The sequence below is a fragment of the Dasypus novemcinctus genome, chromosome X (genome assembly GCF_030445035.2).
Source record: "Dasypus novemcinctus isolate mDasNov1 chromosome X, mDasNov1.1.hap2, whole genome shotgun sequence".
In the NCBI taxonomy this organism is placed as follows: Eukaryota; Metazoa; Chordata; class Mammalia; order Cingulata; family Dasypodidae; genus Dasypus; species Dasypus novemcinctus.
Window position 1 is genome coordinate 172,738,363 of NC_080704.1, and position 21,680 is coordinate 172,760,042.

Sequence of the window (21,680 nt, forward strand, 5' to 3'; positions counted from 1 at the left end):
AGCAGCATAAAGGAAATCGTATCTGCTGTGTCAATGTAGGGAAACAGACTTTCTCGACAACCTTTCTCTAGAAATGGGTCTGAGGAACAGTTTAAAGCACTCCAAGCAGAAGTGCTGTGTTATCACAGGCTGAGAATTTGCAAATACCTCGGCTTTAGCTAAGGGCCGGTTGTGGCCCCCATTGAGTTTAATGCAAGGTACGATGGCTGTCAGCAGGCCCTAGCAGACCCGAGCTGTAGTGCACTTAACAGCAACTTAATATTCCAGTAGTTTTGAAGAGTTTCCTTAGATGGAGATTAATGGATCCGCTCGATAAAAGAGTTCTTTATTTAATCCTTTAACAATTAGGAGCTGATGTGGAGAGAGGAGTAATGAAGTACCCCTCTGTGCCTGTGAGGTACTTTGGAGGTAACCACAGGGGTTTCTTCTCTCTCATCGGCTGTGGTTGCTCTAAAAAGCTGAGGGAAGGCTGAGAGGAACACTCCCCAAATGAAGGCTACTTGGTGGGAAATCTCCTTCCCTCATCAGTACAGAATGGAGCTAATCAGGTCTGTCTGGAGAGACGCTCCTTTGGCTTGGTGACTGATGACCTAGCACAGGTATCTGAGCCTTGTGAGAAATGAAGGCACATGCTTCAATATAGAGAGGCAGCAAGAGGTGTGAAAGTTGGGTACAATTCCTGAGATAGCTTCAGTGCCCTCTGAGTGGCTGAAAGAGACCTTGGGTGTCAGGGTCATCAGTGTCTAAAGGCAGTTGATGCTAATTTCAAAATCCTTCTGGATTCTGATCTCTTCTCTTCCCCATCCTTACTGCTCAGGCCCTGGCCCTGACCACCCACTCTCCTACCTGGTCTACTGTGGTGCAAATGGTCTAACTGGTTTCTATATTATTTGCTACCAGAGATTTCTCCTTCTGACTCCCCATGCCCTGCTCCCCACCTAGAAACTTTGGCTGTCCCCTTCCATTGTTCTTTTGAAAAAGGCAAGACCCAGTCTTGCCCCAGCCTCCCTCCCTGGGCAGAAGTCTCAAGCCTTGTCTTATGTCTCTTTGTTCTCCCCAGACAGCTCATCCCCTTCTTTCCCTCCTGGAAGTCCACTCTGCCTTTAAGGCTTTGCTCCAATGCCACTGCTTCTGTGCAGCCTTCATGAGACTCCCCAGGCAGACCTTGACATTCCTTATTTTAGCCCCTTATGCATGCCCCTAACATTGAACCCACAAGCTTGCACTTTCATTATTTGTTCGCACAGCCTTTGCCCTTGTAAAACCACAAGCTGGTAAGGGGAAGGGACCATGTCTTACTCACATGCGTCCCCAGGAGCAAGCACAGTCTTGGCAAGCTAACAGTGATAGTGATTGTAATCACGAGGGCTTCCTGAACATTTTACCCACTTAATTTCATTTATTCCTTATACCAAAGCTCTGAAATAGGGCATTTTATTGGTCACATTTTACACATTAGAAAACCTGAGCTCTGGTAGGTTAAGTAACTTGGCCAAGTCTATACCTCCAAAGGGGTAGAGCTGGGGTTCAAAGTCATCACAGCCTGACTCCAACACCTGTGCTCTTAAGTGCTGCAGTATCATCTCAACAGACACAGCAGGCTCAGGAATTGGTCTTCAGTGACACCCTGCTACTCCACTTGGTTGACTTTCCATACTGCCTGGTATGTCTCAAAAGACATCCTTTCAAGCTGACTTGTACAGTCTCACTGAAGAGTGAAACGCCAACTCTCGAGGGCCATGCCTGGCATTGTTTGTAAGACAAAAGGTTCTCTTTTCCCCTTTGGGCTTATCCCAGCATTTGTTTTCAGGACCAGGCTGGTCTACTGGGTTATGGTCTTCTCTGGGGAAATCCACTCTTAGAAGTTTTCTCCCACCCACTACCCCTGGGAAAAAAAAATGATACAATAATGTTTTGCTGTATGTGGCATATCCTTGAAAGCCATCCGAATTCTATTAGGCAGTTTGTCCTTTGCATGATAGCTTGATTTCCCACGTCGGGAGAAAATTACCCAATCCAGAGAAATATACCAAGAAAATGCAAAACAAATTCAAAATAATGACAATAGAGCAGAAAATTGATATTGTACTGAACCTGTGTGATCAATGCTGGGGAAGTCCAAGGTTGAAGAAGGGGCAATTTGATACAAGTCAGTAGTCATATACATCAAAGTTCACACTATTAGCTTTGGCTTATATATGCAATGTACATATAAATCCACATATACAACATATATACCTAGAAAAGGAACTGTTATTCTTTTCTTTTTCCCATACTACTGCTGTTTTTTGTGCTTACCACTCTGACCGGACTATTCAGCATGTTCTGAATCTCTGAGATTGTTAATATTTTTACTCCCATTGCATAGAGACATAAACAGAGGCTTAAAGAGATTAATTCACGTAGGCTCAGGTTCTCTGATGAAACCCTGTATAACATCTATGGTGTCACCATTACTGCCATGAAACAAGGAGATTGGACTCGATGTGCTGTTTTCAAAGTATGTTCCTCCAATCCCTGGGATTCTCCAGAGATTCCCCCAATCTATCTCTTTTATATTTGGGGTCCCTTGTAAGATTTCGTTTGGCTGGGGTTAGGATCCTTGAACTAATGACAGTTTGGGGAACCTAGAGCAGCGATCAGCCAGTTTCTTCTGTTAAAGGGCCGTTGTAATACAAAAGCAGCTCTAGGCAATACTGTATATAAAAGGGTGTAGCTGGGCTCCAACCAAACTTTATTTATGGACAGTGAAATTGGAATTTCATATAGTTTTTATGTGTCATGAAACCGCTCTTGATTTTTTTTTTTGAGCCATTAAGAAATGTCAATACCATTTGAAACTCAGGAGCAGTACAAAAGCAGGGACAGGCCTGAATTTGGGCCAAGGGCCGTGGTTGCCCAACCCCTGCACTAGATGATCACGAAGGGAACTCCCAATTCTCAAGCTCAGGAACTAAAGCAACCTTATGAGATGCTTATTCTCTGAACCCCCTAGAAGGCCAGTGTCTAGAAAAGAACCTCCTTTCCTGGTCCACTGGCCCATCGCAGGATGCATAAACCAGACCCAGGCTGTGGGCCCAGAGTGTGGCTCCACATGATGGATCTTGAAAGAGAGTGTAGTATAAACTAGCAAACTGGTTGTCATGGTCATAGCCCTCAACTGGGATTTTCCAAGGATTCCCAGTCAGGTGGTCATTGAATCAGCAACTCTTAAGTTAAAAACCTGGGGAAAATTAAGTGCAGCTCCTCTTCCTAAGAAAAAGCCTGAGCAGCTTTGCCCCAGGGAAACAGAAGGAATGCTCTGAAAATATCACCACCTCTTCCTCATCCCTGCCTTACTACCACCATAGGATTCAATGCCATGGAGACTCCCAAGTGCTAGGTGAGGAAATAGATAATTCTCAGAGTAAGTCTAAACTGGTCATATTTCATTACTCCCAGCCTACTTTATGAAGAGGAAGTGCCACTCAAGGAGGCAGTAGAATAGATGAATATTCTAGAAAAAGACCCACAATAAGGCTTGGCCTAATGAGAAGGCCTGAGCCCTCAAGAATTCCCCCGCTCAACTCGCATGGCCCACCCAGCCCAGCTCAGCTGTGTTGTTTGCTTCTATCGCCCAGAAGCTCGCTACAAGTACTATCAGCTCTGGCTACTCAGGATGATGATGCTAATTAAAGCTAGTCCCCAGAAGACCTCCAAATAGTTAGGCCCAAGGATACTATTCCTCATTTTTGTTGAGAGCCTAAAAACCGCACGAAGTAGCCTCTCCCACCGCCCATTGCACCAGGCAACTCCTACCTGGCAGAGCTTCCAAACAATTAAAAGTGCCGAACAATCTAAGGGGGATCCCTGCTACTCATCAAACAAAGGCTGCATGGCTATATGTTGGGGACATTGTAGATGTCACCCCTGGGTGACACATTGAAATAGATAGCACTCAACTGTAAGAACCAGGGAGGTTATACATCTGAGTATCAGTCAACAACATTGCTGCCATCTCCATAGACACCTGAAGCAGGACCAGTGGAAGCTGAAATCTAGCCATTGTCAGGTGCTGTACCCGAGGGGCTGTCGCCCAGATGGGTGCCATTTTGTAATCACGGAAAGACATTGTGTATGGCTAGCAAACCCTGGAGAACCTCCCAGGGTCCTGAATGTGGCATCTGAGCAAATATTATGGATCATCTAAGCCTGCAGAGCCCCGTCGTATAGACAAAGGTTAGAGAGCAGGTGTTCATTGGAACTCTCTCCTGAGAGTATCAAGCCCAAAGTCAGGGGGTGCTTCACACAAGCACAACTTCCAGTTAGGGCCATCCTTGGACCACATCTTTACATCTGCAGATAGATCCATAGGCATAATGATCAAGACATCTGAGCAACTCTTTTTTTTTTTATGCTCTTATTTGGAATTGCCCAAGAGTTTCCTCTCAGAATTGGCTTCCACATCTCCAGAGGTATCTTAAGCATTCTGGGAGGGTCCCAGGAAATAGAAAACAGCCATGATGGGTCTAGCACATTTCTAGAAGAGTAAATTCAAGCCCTGAAACTTTCCAAACTTCCTGAAGATCTTTGAACCTCTCCTCAGGTCAAAGGCTTCCAGTGATGCTGGTTGATTCCCATGCCAACCTCAGGGTCACCACCAGAGCTTCCTTGAGCCTGTGGCAAGTGCCATTTTATCATTCTAACCTCAACAGCACCATTTCTAAGATAACAATAATAACAAGAGCAATAATAAACAAGATGAAAATGATAGCTATCTGTATTGACTCATAGGCAATTTTTATAAACTTTTCTTTCTGATCATAACAAAATTTCTCCAAAGTAGCTGTTATTATTCCCATATGATCATATTAGAAAATTGAAATTCAAAGAATTTCATTCACTGTGTCAAGAGAGCACAACTCATTAGCAGAAAATTCTTGATTTGAACTTGGGTCTGGCTGGCTCTTAAGCTTTTGCTCTTAGCCCATGCTGCCTCAACTAAAGACTTTCTTTCAAAGAACTCTCTAGAATAATGTGTCAGACCCTATATTTGTTTTCTTCTTCAAAATCACCTAAGCCTTCCACTATATAAAATGGCAATGCTCATTTGAGAGTGGTCTTAGGATTTTATGGTTACAGCTCTTATGGGGAGTATCATATCATAGTGTCTTAGAATGTCACAGTGAGAAGAGCCCTCTGAGGTCACCAGGTTAAGTCTGAGGCCCTGGGTGCAGTTTTCCCTCTTTTCCCTATTGCCCCTTCAATCTTCTTTCTGTCCATTCCATCTCATCGGCCCCAAATTTAATTATTGGGACTAGGAATTGGGTTTTGAATCAGATTTATGGACTGTTCTACTTCTTAACACTACCATAATTATATATCATAATCATAGTAATAGAAATCCTAGGTCCTGAGCAAACTTCTAAAACCACTAAGGAGATCTTCTTCTATATTCCTTTTTCATCTCATTGAAAAGTTGAGGAACAATTATTGTGGTGGGATTTTTTTATTGTTTTTTGTTTTTTACAATTGCACATAGTCACACATTCAGAGGAGCACGATTTTTTCCCCTATGTTGGGATATCCAGTGTGTGATGAACTTGTCTATGGAATTATAACCTCATGAAAGAAGATTACCACTTTTCTGCCAAGACAACCTTAACTGCAATGGGTGTGAATGGTGCCGCTATAATAATTAAATCCAAAAGCCTTCATAATCCTGCGCTTTCCCTAGAGTAATGTTCAGCATTAGCTATGGATGAAAATGCAAACAAGTACATGTATATTCAATAATAAAGCTTAATAGGTCAGGAAAGGAGTGGAATGAAATGAATGCCTAATATCTCCAGAGATAACAAAGGGTCGCTTGCCTTCTTGTTTATTTCCTTGACTTGTGTTTACTAGGACTTGGTAAACATCAAAAGCATCAAATGCTTCTTTATCAACAACCAAATCCCCATCAAGCTTGTTGCATCGGAGTTGGGGGTGGGAGGTGCTTAATGTCAATCGCTATATAGTTCAGCTGCCTATTTCCAGAATTGCTCATCGGAGGGCATTTCACTTCTGTGGTGAAATCGTGTGGGATAAAATTGACAAGTAGATCACGGCTGACTTCTGGGCTTGGAGCTCCAGCTCAGGATCTGCTGGTTCTACTGGAAGGAAAGAAGTCCAAAGACCCCCCTAGGCCCACTTCCAGATCCAGCTGAATTCCCCTGCCCTGGGGTGCCCTGAGAGGCTTGCCTTCAAATTGCTCAGCAAATTAACATGAGAGGAGCAAAGGTTCATCCGACTGCCACTTGGGATTACTTGTTCACAATATTAATGACCGACATTGTTGCCAAATGATATGATACATTTCCAGTGCTAATGATGATACTCTGCCATAATTTAGTACTCTCCTAAAGTACCTCCACCTGGCTTAGCTCAGTTTACCCTCACCACCACCGCCCACTGAGGGAGCTTTATTATTATCCCATGTAATGGATGAGGGGCTGAGATGCAATTCAGAGAGGGTCTGTGGCTTCCCTAAGATACCAGAGTTTATAACGAACAGAGCCAGTAGATGAAGCCAAATCTCCTGACTCCAAGTTAGTATGTTTTGTTTTTTGGTATGTATGTGGGCTTTTTCGTTGTTGGTGCCACTGATTTTTATTTAATATACATCCCTTTATAAGTTCTACCATCTAGGAAACCATTATGTACTCAAGTTCTAGCCAGAACTAGTGATCTGGAGTCAAAGTATGCCTTTGTCATTTACTGCTTGGGTGATCATGAACAAATCCCTTAACCTCTCTCCATCTCAGAGTTTCCATCTGAAAAATGGGCAAATGACACTGTCACCTTCTTAGGGTCGCTGGGAGAACCAAGTTACATGCTGCTGTTCAAATATGTAGCACCTTCCCCAACACAAATAGCAGACCTTCTGAATGCTAGGAATTATTTATCATTCATTTTGTTGAACACTTAGATTTGCATGAACACATGGAGATTTTGTACATGTATTAGGAGATATCTATCTATAGCTATCTCTCTCTGTATCTATATCAATACCTACGTCTATATAAAAAATGAAGCCTTTTAATGACAAGCCAGAGGTAATTTTTCAATATTCGAGCTCTAAAGCTGACAAGAATGACAGTCCTCATTTACCACAATGGCGTTGTAAAGGATTACTTGTTCAGAGTCATAAGCCTGCAACTGCAAAAGAAACGCCAAGATACATTTCTTCTCCTTTTCTAAGATCTAAATATCCATGAGTCTCTGGAAGGATTGTCATAAATCCTGATGATGTAGTTTATCTGAAACCAACTCTAGCAGTTGCCCTTCCATCCCATCATACTTTATATCCGTCTTCAGTTTTCAGACCTCAGCGAACACATCCTGGTCTCACGTGGCTGAGCGTGAAAGTGGGGAGCCATGTGAGTTGGGGAGTTTTGGGATAAACACTCTGACCCGAATCCTTCCCACACATTTGAATATAGCCTCTAAAGCCATGCTTTATCTATTTATCAAATTCTATCTATTTATCAAATTATAAGCTGCCACTTCCCTTCTAGCTTCCCCTCATGGGGGGAGGCATGGTACAGTGGACAAAGCTCATTGGAGTTGCAGGAATGGCTCTAGTAAGAACCAGTTGTGTGACCCTGAGCAAAACACATCACCTCTCAGAACCTTTATTTCCTTGTCTGCCGAACGAGGATGGTAGACTGTATCATCCCTCGGAAGATGCTGTGAAGAATGCCGATGTAAATAATTTGCAACCCATGCCCACATGGAATGTAGGGATTGGGGATAGAAAGTAACCTTGGTGGAAAGCAGTGCTGTGATCCAGCCATAAACAGGAAGCTGGTGGGTGGGCAGAGGGATGAGGCCTTCTTTCAGGGATGGCGATTCCAGAAAGCTTTTCTAGAAGAGGTGGTACCTGCCTGAATGATGCAGGAATGGAGGGAAGGTAAAATTTCCAGAGCTGAGGAAGGGACTTCCAGCCTGGGACACAAGCCAGAGGCTGAACCTAGAAGCAAGGGAGAGAGCAGACAGAGCATGCTGGGAAAATGGCAATTGATCCAGAAAGGGTGGGCCTGCCCCCACTTGAAGCCTGGCAACCAGGTCTACAGTGATACTCAGTTAATAAAAATATGAAGACCAATTCATCTTTGAAAGCTGTGGAACTGGAATCTTCAGATTATACGTCACCCTTCCGGCCATGGCTCAAACTTGGAGACAGAGGGGGTGGCAGTGGAATTAATATCCCTGTAGAAACAAAAGGCTCGGTCTGCTCGATAAACAATTTTGAAAGTGCCAGTTCATCACCAAAATTCACACTACTCATATTTTTCAGTTACCTTGCCTGAGGAGAGAAAGATTTCTTATCCCCATCACAGGTTTACATCTCTTGGATCAAATTTTACAAGAAGAAATCGGTCATATATCAAAAGGTTAATGACTAGCCATTGCTTCCCTGGATATTTTGTGGCCACTGAGCCGCCCAGCAGCAGAGGGCAATGAAAGGCAGTGGAAATCCAGGGGCCCTTTGCCTCTGCCATCACATCAAGCCCCAGGAGGCTTCATGACAGCCTCTGGAGCTAGGTGCTGTCATTTCGCCTCTATTCTTTCATGGGAGACTCTGAGCATCTTATCCTGTAGAGATGCCATGCCATATCCCACCTACACTGTGACTGATCAGTACATTTATTGTACTTTAGTAGTAAGAATACATAGACTTCAATCATCTCTGGAAATGCTGAAATAGACCTCCCTGCCCTCTTGATTTAGGGGAAGGCAGAGAGAGAAGATGCGTGAGGAGTATGACATAAATAGAAGAGCTCCTATATCTAATTAGCAGAAGGAATCTTAGTTCTCTCTGCACCTTTAGCAGAATTGTAGCTGTCAGAGTGTAGCTCCAACATTTTATCCTCATTGGAAGATGGATCTGAGGATGATTTAGAGAAGACACTTTCCAACTCATGTGCAACACTGTTTTATGTTTTTCTTTTTTTTGTAGGATGCTTGAGGACGACCTGAAGCTGAGCAGTGATGAAGATGATCTTGAACCTGTGAAGACCTTGACCACCCAGTGCACTGCCACTGAGCTCTACCAGGTAGGAATGACTTAGGGCTTGGTTTGGGACGAAAAGGAAGCAAAAGGAACTGGAGTGGTTTGGACAACCACAGCTCTATCCCTTGCTTCATCTCTGGGCTTTGGAGGTGGGGAAAGAAGCAAAGACAGACAGATTGTCCTGGGATAGGTTGAATGGGTTCACATTTTCATCAAAGTTACAGTAAGGAATTTCCAAGCTTTTTAGAAGTGCTTTCACCCCTCCCACCTCTTCCTGCTCGCCTCACCACTTCTGGGTCATTGTTGAGCATGACAGATTGTTTTCCCCCTCTTGGACAAAGAATTGTCTTAGGTGAGGTGTATCTTTGCTCTATTGACTCCAGCATGAGGCTTAGAGCAATCATTAATTTAGGTATAAATGCCACTGCTCCATTCACCTCTCCCAGACACACGGCTTTAGAAACCTGTTGAGAATCAATCCCCATATCGTCCAGCTTATGTGAACCTTCCAGCAAAAGGCATTTGGCAAAAGCTTGCTGCTGCCATTGCCTTCTTTCCCTTCTGCATCATAAATATTTGCAGTACGTACCACCAAATGAAATGGCAGGAACAAGGGTTTTTTCAACATTTCCAATGAGACTGGACTTCTTGATTTGTAAAGGCCAAGTATCAGTTAAAAATCATGAGGATGGCGATGCCTTTGCGAGAGAATGGTCTGGCACATGGGGTCTTTCTGGGTGTGCTCATAACCTCACAGCAGAGAAAGAATCTGACAAGATTGCCTTTGTTTTAAGCCAATATCAGATCAAGTTCTTCGGATGGTGAAATCTGTGAGTTACAAGAGTGAAAACAGGCTGCTTTAAGAAATGCTGGTATTTGAAGATAGTCAACAAGTAATGGAATTCCATACTCACCAAATAGTTTATGAGGAGTCTGCAAAGAAAAGCTTAACAGAAACGCTATCTCATTCTCATCTACAAATGTTGACCCCACTAGAACTCCTACCATGGGTATAATTTTAAAATCAATACATCTTCAATTGTATGTGACCCAAACTTTTCTCCCCTTAACTTTCTCCACTTTATTCTTGTTGCATTTTTTTCTAACGTGTGAAAATCGCATCTTTGCAACTTTGATGCTTATCAAGAACAAGCACAGGTGAATGCAGAAGCTCAATGTGCTGGCATAAGCTGATTTTACAATTGTTTCAGAGCAACTTGCAATACGTTTACTGAGTGCAAGCTCCCTCTCACTTGAGTCACAGGCTTCCTGCCAAATGTAAAATGCACACTTAATTTCCAATGGCCCTGCCATTCCTGCTTTTTGCTTTAACGTGCCAATGGCATGACCATCATATTGGTTAAAATTAATTAATTTAAAAAATCCAAACCTTAGATCATTGATTTTAACAGTTGCAACATGACTTTTTCATGGAGCTGTTTAAAGCAGTAACCAGCATGAGTGAAAGCAAATTTTGCACATTGACTTCCCCTGTATGTGATTGCATAAATACAGCCTGCTTTTCAGCTTATAAAGTTGTTATTTTCTGTATTTACCTTACAAAGTTGCATTGGTCTGTGCTGAGATGCTTGGATTACCAGGGTCGGCGAGCTAGCCCTGTCCCACAGCATGCCATAGCTTGCTGTCCTTAGACCAGCCATACCTCTTCAACGAGGCTTAGGGTCTCACTTTTAAGTTGCTGAGAAGGTTGACCTGAGGGATCTAGTGTAAGGCAAAATGACCACTTATTCTCCCTAACTCTGTCCAGGAAAATGGGTGCAAAATTATAAACATTTGCAAAGAAACCTTCATATAGCCTTTGAGGGCTGATGGAAAGGCCCAGAAGGCTAAAGACCCAAAGAGAAAGCCTATGCAGTAGCAAAAGCAGCCATGACAACAGTGCTTCATGAGCTCTGGCTATATGAGGTCTAGCATTCTTTTTCAAAGATGTCTGGGTTGAAATCGTTTTCTTTCTTTTGTATTGTGGTAGAATTCACAAAATATAAAATTTACCATTTAAAGCATTTTAAAGTGTACAATTCAGTGGCATTTAGTGCTTTCACCTGGCTGTGCAACTCTTACCACCATCTAAATCAGAATATTTTCATCACCCACACCCATTATTGGTCATCCCCCTTTTGTCCCTCCTCCTACCACCTGGCAACCACTAATCTGTTTTCTGTCTCGGTGTATTTGTCTAGTCTGGATATTTTGTGGAGGTGGAATCTCACATTATCTGTCCTTTTGTGTCTGCCTTGATTCACACCACATAACATCTTCAAGGTTCATCCATGTCGTTACTTATATCGGTTCCCTTTTTTTGTCTGAATAAGGTTCCATCGTATGGAGAGGCCATATTTTGTTTATCCATTCATCCATTGATGGACTTTTGGGTTGTTTCCTCCTTTTGACTCTTGCAAATATTGCTGTTCTGCATATGCATGTGCAAGTTTTTATTGAACACTGGCTTTGAATTCTCTTGGATAGATAGCAAGGAGTGGCATATTTGGGTCATGTGGTAATTCTCAGTTTAACTTACTGAGGAACCACCCAAATCATTTTATTTTCAGGTGAGATAATGTAGTCCCCTGTAGATGATATGATATCATTCTCTCAGTTTCTCATGGGGACAGTCATACCTCAGCAACACCAAGGGGGTCTCCTTTGACCCTCAAGAAAACCTGTGAGGGAGGTTTGGGCTTTCTGTCTGAGCAACAGAACTGAAGAATCTTTCTATTCATGACTGGGTGATTAGGGGGAAAACATACAAATGAATTGGTCCATTAAATTATGTTTGAGGGGATGCACAGTCCACATGTCTATTTAGAAATGTTTGTAGAACCCAGTGGCTACATTCTGCATGCATACCCTCAGTCCACTAAAAAAGCCACCCACTTTCTGGAGACGTCTTCGAATCATCTTCTTCATTATCATTGTACCCACACTCACCTGAGGGAACTCACATTGTCCAGATACAAACATTCTCTTTGCCAGAAGGCTCCTGAGACCATTTGTTGTGGTTTGGAGCATAAAGAAAACCAAAACAAAACATTTCAAATGTACACATGAAGGTGAAATACAACGTCAAGACATGCCAGTTGCTGGTTGGGCATTTTGGATTCAAGACCCATGTAAATCAGCCTTATGGTTACCAATTTCCACAGGCCTCCAGGTCACATGTGCAGACATCAACAGAACTTTGAGGATGTGTTCAAATGCTCAGCATTATTCTTCTAAGTAGGGAAGTGGAACCTGAGGCTGGAATGGGAGAACTGTAGCCTGCCAGTCAAAGATGCCAAGTGGTCAACCACAGTGCATTAGGGTTATAAGAAGACATTTATAACACTAGATTTTAGCTTCTAATCATGCTTGAAAATCATAGATACACAAGCACATGTTCACATTGCTTTCGTGAAGAAGTGACAGGGATTTTTACCATGGCAATATCAGTTAAAGTCTGTGTGTTCTCTCCACATTCCCCATTGCATTCTGCTTTCACAGTTGGGACCTGTTTTGGAAGCAAGCACATCTAAGCTGGGATCTAAGGCTGTCAGGGAAAGCAGCTGAGAGTGTAGGTGTGGAGACAGACAGGTGTGGGTTTGAATGATGGCTCTACCACTTGAAGGCAAGCTGGGTCACCTTAGGGCAAAAACCTAAGTGCCTGTAAAACAGGTAACAAATGCACCTGCCTCATTGGGTTGTATTGAGGATTCAAGGATTATAAGTGAATGAATGTAACATAAGCACTCACCTCATTAAATGATCATTCTCATCCTCATTGCTCCTGCCAACAACAAGCTAAAAACCTCATATTCTTTGAGATACGAGATGCATTCATTTCCCCTATTCTTAGCATTTGGAATGGAGGAGCCTGGGCTGGAATCCCAGCTCTATTACATCTGAGCAGTGTACATGACCTTGGGCAAGTCCAGGTCTCTAAGTGTCAGGTCTCTCTCCTCTAATAAACTAAAATAATCCAGTCTTGCCTAACTCTTCAGCTTATTGTGAAGCTCAACAAAAGGTTGTCTACTAGAAAATAGGTTGAAAACTGTAAGCACGTCACAAATGGGTGTCGTCCTTTTAAGTATTGACTCAAGGCCCCACCTTGGAGTGTATAATAGGGGACATGGCCTTTTATTTCCTGTAGTGTCCATCCTGCTCAGATTATGGGTTGAGTGCCCTAACTGGCCTTTCCTCTCCTGTGAGTCCTGGCAGGGTGAAACCAGAGATCCCAAGAAAAAAGGCCAGGTTTCCAATGACTCTGGGCCAAGGCCCCAGGAAAATATTATTAGTTACATCTCCTTCAAAGGACTAGTGTGGGTGGAGAGGTGGGTCAGACTTTTTGATTGCAGTTCTTACCTTCTCTTTTCTGAGCTTTCACTCTGCCCTGGAGAAAGGCTTAAAGGGTCTGCTGTGACCCTGTATTCATGATGGTTCTCTCATAGGGACTTCCCTGGAATGGGCAAGAATCAACCCCTTGGAGTTGGCATTGGGCACTTTGATGTTGCAGAACAAGGTTTGAATTGAATGCGATGCTGCCTAATCATACATGTTGTGGTCTGCTGTCTTTTTTAAGTTGGTTATCTATCACCCACAGGGTTGGAGTTAACTGGGGGGCTATGAGAAGCCCATCACCCAGTTGACTGCATTTTTACTGTTTTCCTACCTCTCTCAGCCTCATAGATATAAAACCCATCTCTGGCCTTCCACATTATTGAATTGCCATTTTCAAGCCAGTCATCCAGGGTAGGCAGTGAAGCTGGAGTGAGTATGACGGGATTTAGCCAGGGAGTGGCCTGACCCAGTTGGACAGGCATCTTGGGAACGGGGATGTGTTGTGTTCTCTGCACCCCCCTACCTCATAACACTGAGCTTTTGGTTTTCCTTTTGGTCCCAGCTTTCTTCTTCTGTTTCTTGGGATTAAAGGAACCCATGAAAATGAGGGGTTAAAACAAGAATCAATTTTCATTTACAGCTGAGAAGCAGTTATCGATGCTCTGCTTGCAGCTCAATAAAAGATCCAAAGATATAGACCTTGTGCTTTTCTTCCAATATAAGCAACCTAATCAGTCTCAACTGTTTTTTTTTAACAAAGAAATAATATCGGAAGGTTTATTAAAATTGCTGTCTTTAAAGTTTTTAAGTTATCCACAATTTGACCTAGGCCAAAGGCTTTGAGACTACGTGGTGGCCAAACCCCAAAGGTCCCTCCAGCACAAGTTCCTAGAACCAGGTAAATGCTTGCTTAGTGTTCCACTGACAAGTATCATGAGGTTCGATTTATGCCACAGGCAGCGTGGGGTCTGCTGTACTCTGGTGGCAGGAAGGCCTGCCAGACCTAGATTCTGCAGCTGGCTTAGATCTGGGCATGGCTCTGTCATGCCCCAGGCTCATGAGGATGGCATTAGCAGTAGTAGGTCTAAGAAGCAGGAACACTGTAAAAGAAGTAAGTTGTGTTAGTAACTTCCTTTAGGGCATTTTCATATTAATAGCAGCTTGTTATCATTGTGAATTCAATTGAAGCCTTAGATGATTTCCTTCAGTGCAGTTGGAAGTTCGGGGAAATGGGTACTATGGCTGGAAAGGTTTAATTAATGACCTGATGCAGCTAAAGATCTCTGGACAAAACAGCGAGTTGCATTTTCATGCTTTCAAAACAGAGCTGAGCTATTCAATGTGCTTAGAGCACAAAGACATTCTGATGAGTTGTATCTGGATACATTGTTGCAAGTCACTCCCCCATGAACCCAATTTTATTTATAACCCACTCTTTTTTTTGTTATTGTTTTCTTCCTTTTCTGCCTAAGGAATACCCTGGCACTCTCTGAAATGTGCACTTAATTCAAAGCACATTGCTGGACAAGTGTGGAATTTTCAACCAGAGGCAGAGAGAACAAAGTAGTAGAGCTGCCCCTGAAGCAGACTAACGTTTACAGAAAAAAAACAAAAACCAACCAAACATCGTTTTCTTAGCTCCTCCCTTCCACTTACTAATTTTAGGTTTTGTCTGCAGTTCTCTAATCACCGCACTCACCAAACAGCAGGCTTTTAATCCAGGGTTCTTGATTTTGGTTTAATATTTCATCTGATTTCCTCATTTTTGTTGTTGTTTGTTCTTGTTGGGCAGGCACACTGGTGAGCTAAGGTGTTATTTGCTAATTATGTTCTGACAGCTTTGGGATGGATACATGCTCCTTATCCTCCTGATGCACTGTTGAAGTTTCAAAACATAGTGCCCAAGGTAAATTAAAGCCTGCTTTTATGTTTAAAGTTTGCTAATGAAAAAGATGCAATAAATTTTACTCTTGCCAACAGCCAGCTCTTTTGAAGTTGATATACTATAGCAACTACAGATAAACTCCCCTGCTGTAAGCATTTCTGTTTTTGAGCCACAGTTCTCCCTCATCATGCTGAACAAGTTGTTACCACCCCCAAGGTTTTTCTACATTTCCATTTACTTTGTTATCAGCAGAGAGGCTGGGGAGGGCCTCTTTCAATGACATCAGTACAGCATACACAGCCTGTCGGAACTATAAAAACAGGGGCTGGATTAGGATGAAACCAGGTGCAAAATAACTTTGATAGAGCCTTTTAATGTAAACATTTTATCTGCCATTCCCTTTCATTGAAATCTCCCACAAAAAATGACTGCGTTGTGGCAGTTAAAGCTGTAAGACAGAGCTAGCTAAAATCCGCACGTTGTCATCCTCAAACTCTTCGGCAATTAAAGAATGAGAGGACATTTTAATTTATTCATTAAAGACAGGAAAGTAAATAGGATAACATATAAGGTTAATAGAATAACATTGGCCTTCGTATTCCCAAGATTGTGTTTCCCATTTGGCTATATTAGCATAGAGACTAGATTAATAAGAAACTGCTTAGGGCTTGTATGATGTGATTTTTAATGTGCTCGAGGCAAGTCTGTGACTGTTTAGAATCCTGTATGCTGAATTTTTTCCCCTTGTAATTAGGTCTTCTACTTTAGGACCAAATATTGTGCCTCATAACATCCGATAATAGAATACCTTGAATAGCAGAGATGCATAGAAGCACAATTTTACATGTTCTATTTGTTGCACCAACTCTTGGCTAATGTCCACTAAAGTTTATGAAACAAAAATTGGTAAGGTCTGTGTATTAGCCATCAAAGGGGTGCTGATGCAAAATACCAGAAATTTGTTGGCTTTTATAAAGGACATTTATTTGGGGTAAGTGCTTACAGTTACCAGGCCATAAATCCTAAGTTACTTCCCTCACCAAAGTCTATTTCCTCGTGTTGGAGCAAGATGGCTGTCGACGTCTGCCAGTGTTCAGGCTTCCTGGGTTCCTCTCTTCCCAGGGCTGCTTCTCTCCAGACTCAGGATTCCTCTCTTCCCAGGGCTTGCTTCTCTTTCCTCACAACCATGCTCCTCTGTGTGCTTGTATCCCAAGGTTCCAGCTCAAGACTCTCACTAACTCTTCTGCCATGTCATTTTCTCTGTGAGTCCCTGCCTACCAAGGGGGTGGGGATGCAACGTTCTCTGATGTGATCCAGTCAAAGCCTTGATCATTATTTAATCAAGTAAACCTCTGAATCCAATGTAACCTAAAATATGCCCATTGGAAAAGACCAGTTTACAAACATAATCCAATATTTCTTTTTGAAACTCATCAATAATATCAAACAGCTACATTCCAGTGCTTCAGAGTGGATAATTCTCCAGTGTGCCAGGGATGTCCGTGGCCTTTCTTTCACACAGACTACATGGCACATATCTGTAGCAGGCACCTTTGCAAATCTGGGGATCCCCAAGTACAGATAGGCATCAAAGTGCCGCTCTCTGTATGGTCTATGCATGTCCTTTCTCTTAGGGCTCTCCATCACTCCATTTTGGGTCCCAATCCATGACATGACTGGGAGGTTCTGTCTTTGAGTCCTCAGGAAGTTAGTCCCAGGAAATGCAGCTGGCGTGCCTAAGTCAAGTGGAAGCTCCCCCATCTGGAGATGAATCAGGGTTCTAGGATGTACCTAGAGCAATATATGAACATCTCCAGTAAAAGCTGTGTAATAAAACTTTGCCATATGGAAAGGGTAAGACTGTGAAATATATATGCTGGCTGTGAAAAATGTACTGGGGCTTTGGTTTGAGGCCCAAGCCTGCTTGACACTGTTCCCCTCCCTCAGAATATCTGCCATCTGCTAGAAACGCCACCAGCCAGGCTGCAGACACCCAGGACATTGGGTGCAGTTCAGCACGGGAAACAGAATTTGTCTTATTGTTAAGCAGCCATAATTATTTTTTCTATTTCTGGTCAAGAGCAAAGAGTATAAGCATTGTACATGCACAGAACAACTATCCAAACTTGAAATTAGCGACCAATCCAAGATTGCAAGGGGATAGGCACCTAAAAGAACCAAAATGTATGAGACCACCTAACTCATTTTCCACAGAGTCAAAGGAGTCTCTTTGGAACATTAGACTAATAATTTACAGACTTGCTAAGCTTGTTCCTTGCTAATGAAGGTGGACCTGGGTTCTGTATTTAGCCCAGAAACGTGCATGCTATATGTTATATAGTTAATATGTATGTATGTGTGTATATGAAATACTTGTGTGTGTATGTATGTTACACTCAAGGACATTAAAATATAGAATATATTTGAGTGTGGTTAAAAGAGGAAATTTTAGTTTGTTGCATATGTTACTAGAATCAAAATTAACAAAAAACAAATGTAGGACTGTACACCACGAACAGTGACCTGGACTGTAAACAATGGACACTAGTTAACAGTACAATTATAAAAACGTTCTTTCATGAATTGTAACAAATGCACCACACTAATGCAAGGTGTTACTAATAGGGTAGTATATGGGATTTCTGTATTTTATGCATAATTTTTCTGTAAACCTACAACTTTTCTAATTTTTTTTAACGCAAAAAACAAAAATACATATAGAAAGAACCAGAGCTTCAAATGATCATGGAAAGTCTATACTCCAGCTACCAACTTTGCCAGAAAATTGGTACTAAGGTACACAGATCAGTTGGTGTGTGGTGTGTGAATAAAGATGGGCAGAGGTGCCTCCCCTAGAGTTCAACATGTGCTCTACAGGGACAGAAAGCCTTGAACACAATAGTTTGTAAGTGACAAAAGGAGTATCATCAGTATCTGCTACATCCATTTAGATTTTGGAATGCCTACACCATTGAGAACCTACTATGTGCTAAAAATAATACTCTTCCCATTTATTTCTGGTTAAATATATGGTAGGGAGGGGGCCTACTAGGTGTTGATTTGCTCCCAGCAAAGGACACTGTCATCCTGTAGGGGGGATCCCCCTAGTACTGGGGGAAAGAGAGCTCATATTAGCCAGGGAAAAGAAACTTGAACTTTCAAATCCACAAACATTGGTCTTCCCAATGGGGAAAGAAAAATAAATCCCTCCAGCCAGTGCCGAGGTACTCTGCCTGGCATTTCCATGTTTACTCACCTTGGAGAGAGAATGATCAGCATCGACAAAAACCTCTTGTGACTGAAATGTTCTTCTTCACCAAAGACAGCACATCTTTCATGCAGTTTCAGGACACGAAAAAGTTTTATTTTAGAGGAAATCACCAGCTGACAAATGGATCTTGCAAAAGGGTCTTATTTCCAGCAATAGAGCCTGAAGGGAGCAAGCCTTAAAAGAACACACGCACCCCTGAATGTCCTCTTTGGGCCAAACACTTAAAAATGTAGCAGGGACAAAGGGGACTCACTAGGAGATGGCTGTTCAGCTGGCTGCGGCAGGATCTGCAATGGCAGGGTGGGGGGGCATGGCTGCTCATGGGGGATGTGGCTGCCTGGCAAGGCGACGCCACGAACTATTCTGAGAAAGTCAAAGCCATGAGTCAAGTGGGACCTTCAAAAGATTCATCTTGTGGCAGAGCGTAAAATCAGTCCTAACAGGGAGACCAGATGAACCAGTGGCGAGGTGGTGGCCATAGGCTGGGTTAAAGGTAATAAGGGCCATGTTAGGCAGGGGCTTCAGGGAAAGTGAGGGGAGCACCCACAAAGCAGGACGGGACATGCGCCTGGCCAGGTCGGCTCTGTACTACTTCCTCTTTGGCATGTGGGACCAAGAGCCTCACATTCAAATTCACTTGCAAGAAGGACCCAGATGCTCACAGGACTGGAACTCACCTTTTCCTATGGAGCCTAGGACCTTCCGGCACCCTCTCATACCTAGGGCACAATGTTGGGGCTCTTGGACTCCAGATCATCGCCGAGTCGTTTCCCTAGGCAGTATTTATTGAGTGACTATTAGGGGCAAGACACAAAGCCATCCAGCTAGAACAAATATCCCCTGCTCCTGCTCCCGGTATATCAAACACAGGCCTGTTGCCTAGTAATGCATAGACAAAACGAATGAAAATATGGGAAGCCCACTGTTCTAAGGATAGGAAATAGGTTTTTGCTTCCTATGGTTCAAAGCACAAATAAAGGACTTTGCCATGTACCTTCCCAGCCCCTGATCAGAGAGGTAAACACAGTGAGTGGTGTTCTCCTGAAGGTAGCAGTAATTTGGATGAAAAGCCAGAAATTCCGGCAGGCCTCTAGGTGTCGCAAAATGTTGAGTGATCATTTTCATCTCGTCGCCTGCTGTCCTGGCGGTGTGAACGCTCTGCCAGCCAAAACCCCAGCCTGGAAGGCTATATAATGCCTCTTGCTGTTTTACTCATTCCCACGAAATCTATTTAAATGCTGTAATTAGGCAAGTCTTTTTTTTTTTTTTCCAGATTGGGGCAAGTGCTCTGAGGGTATGTCTCTGGAATTGATTTAACCAACTCTGTAGTTATTGATTTTAGACCATCTGAATAGCCTAATGATGAGTTCATTTGTTAATAGAAGCATGTCTCTTCTGAATGTAGGCGATCGATGCAATTTACCGATATATGCCACTAGGTTAAGTTATAGTCGCTTCTCACAAAGCAACCATGTGAAAAGTGAAAAATGAAAAAGAAGCGAAACAACAAAAATGATGTGGGTGGTTGTACTTCTCTCTTCTTTCCATAAAGCCTCACATCCAGTTATTTGGAATTATCTGGATGTTTGACTTTTTGCTTTTTATCAAGAAACACATTGTGTGGCTCCAGCTTGGGTATTGACATCTGCTCACACAAAGCTGGGTAAAAACGTCTAAGCAGGAAATGTATGGGCCATGTGGAACCCTGCTAATCAAGTCACATTTTATGCTCGACTAACAGCATTATTATTAATTAAAGAGAAAAGTGGTAACAAAATATGTAGCCTCGTAAAATGATCCCAGTGCTTACAAAGTCTCTCGACCATCCAAGCACTCACTTCGATGGTCTCAATGTCCAGGAAATGAATGACCTTGACTTTGGTTTCTTTGCTGTTCAGGGACAGAGGGAGGGTAGTCTCTTAAATCTGGCTATAACAGTTCAGGGCATGCTTCTTTAAAAAACCAAGATGAGAGGTGGAGGCATCTTCGGGACATGGAGCTGCCCTGGATGGTGCTTCAGAGGTAATCACCGGACATTGTAAATCCTCACAGGGCCTACATGATGGAATAGAGGAGAGTATGGGCCATGATGTGAACCAATGTATATGAGGTGCAGAGGTGCCCAAAGATGTACTTACCAAATCCAATGGATGTGTCATGATGATGGGAACGAGTGTTGTTGGGGGGGGGGGGAGAGGGGGGGTAGGGGGGTGGGGTTGAATGGGACCTCACATATATATTTTTAATGTAATATTATTACAAAGTCAATAAAAAATAAAAAAATTAAAAAAAAAAAAAAAAAAAAAACCAAAAATATTCCCTAAATTTCCTATAAGCATAATACACGTCTGCTGGACTAGAATGGCAGTTACTGAGCTATCCTCACTGGGACAGAATTACCTTACTGAAGAATTTTGCAGAAGGTCAATCATTACACAGAAGATAGCTAGCAGGTTTCCCAGGTGCCTTGTAGGTAACATTTTCTCCCTAAAGAAATGTTCCGTGTGCCGTGGAGGTTGGGACTCCCTGGAGTGGGACTTTCTTTCTTCCTTGCTCCTTCCCTCCCCCCCTTCCTTCCTTCCTGTTTCCTTTCCTGCTTTTTTTGGTGGTAGCTCTACATTCTTATGGCCTGTGTAAGTAAGTATGGTGGTGCCCGAGTACCTTCAGCTTCGGGACAGCACAGCGCTTCCCTACAGAACAGAAAGACAAGGCCCTTCTCCTTTTTAGGAAGAGAGATTTAATGAGTGAGCAACCATGAGCATGGCCTTGGCTGTATCCTCCCTCCTGAGGAGATAAATTTGCTGCTTAGCAGGACGCCAGCCACAGTACAATGCTGGTAATGAGAGAGGAATCAGCTCATAAACGCTCCTTGGGAAGAGAGAAGCACCTTCTCCCTGGGCATATAACTTCTCATCACGGAGGAGGCTCACCTAGAATGCCATCCCCAGGGCTTCCCCACCCCCGGAGTCAAATGCCAGGGAGAAAGCAAAGGACCCTTCCTGTGGAGTGAGTTAAGGGAGGAGTCCCCTGTAAAGTGGGAGTGCTAAGCACGAGTGTTAAGCATACACACATACACTTGTACCCCACCGTCCCCTCCGGGTCCTGACCACTCGCCCAGCAATCCCCAAGAGGATTCAGGGAAGAGGCCCAGT

The 21,680-nt window shown here is 43.0% G+C and overlaps 1 protein-coding gene across 5 annotated transcripts in view; it reads left to right on the forward strand.

Annotated features, from left to right (window-relative positions):
* AFF2 (ALF transcription elongation factor 2) overlaps positions 1 to 21,680 on the forward strand; it is a 497,989-nt gene that overhangs the window by 379,814 nt on the left and 96,495 nt on the right. For all 5 annotated transcript variants that reach the window (XM_071213173.1, XM_071213175.1, XM_071213176.1 and 2 more), the window contains one exon: positions 8,984 to 9,080. In XM_071213173.1, the coding sequence (XP_071069274.1) occupies positions 8,984 to 9,080 (97 nt within the window). The remainder of the gene's footprint in view (positions 1 to 8,983; positions 9,081 to 21,680) is intronic.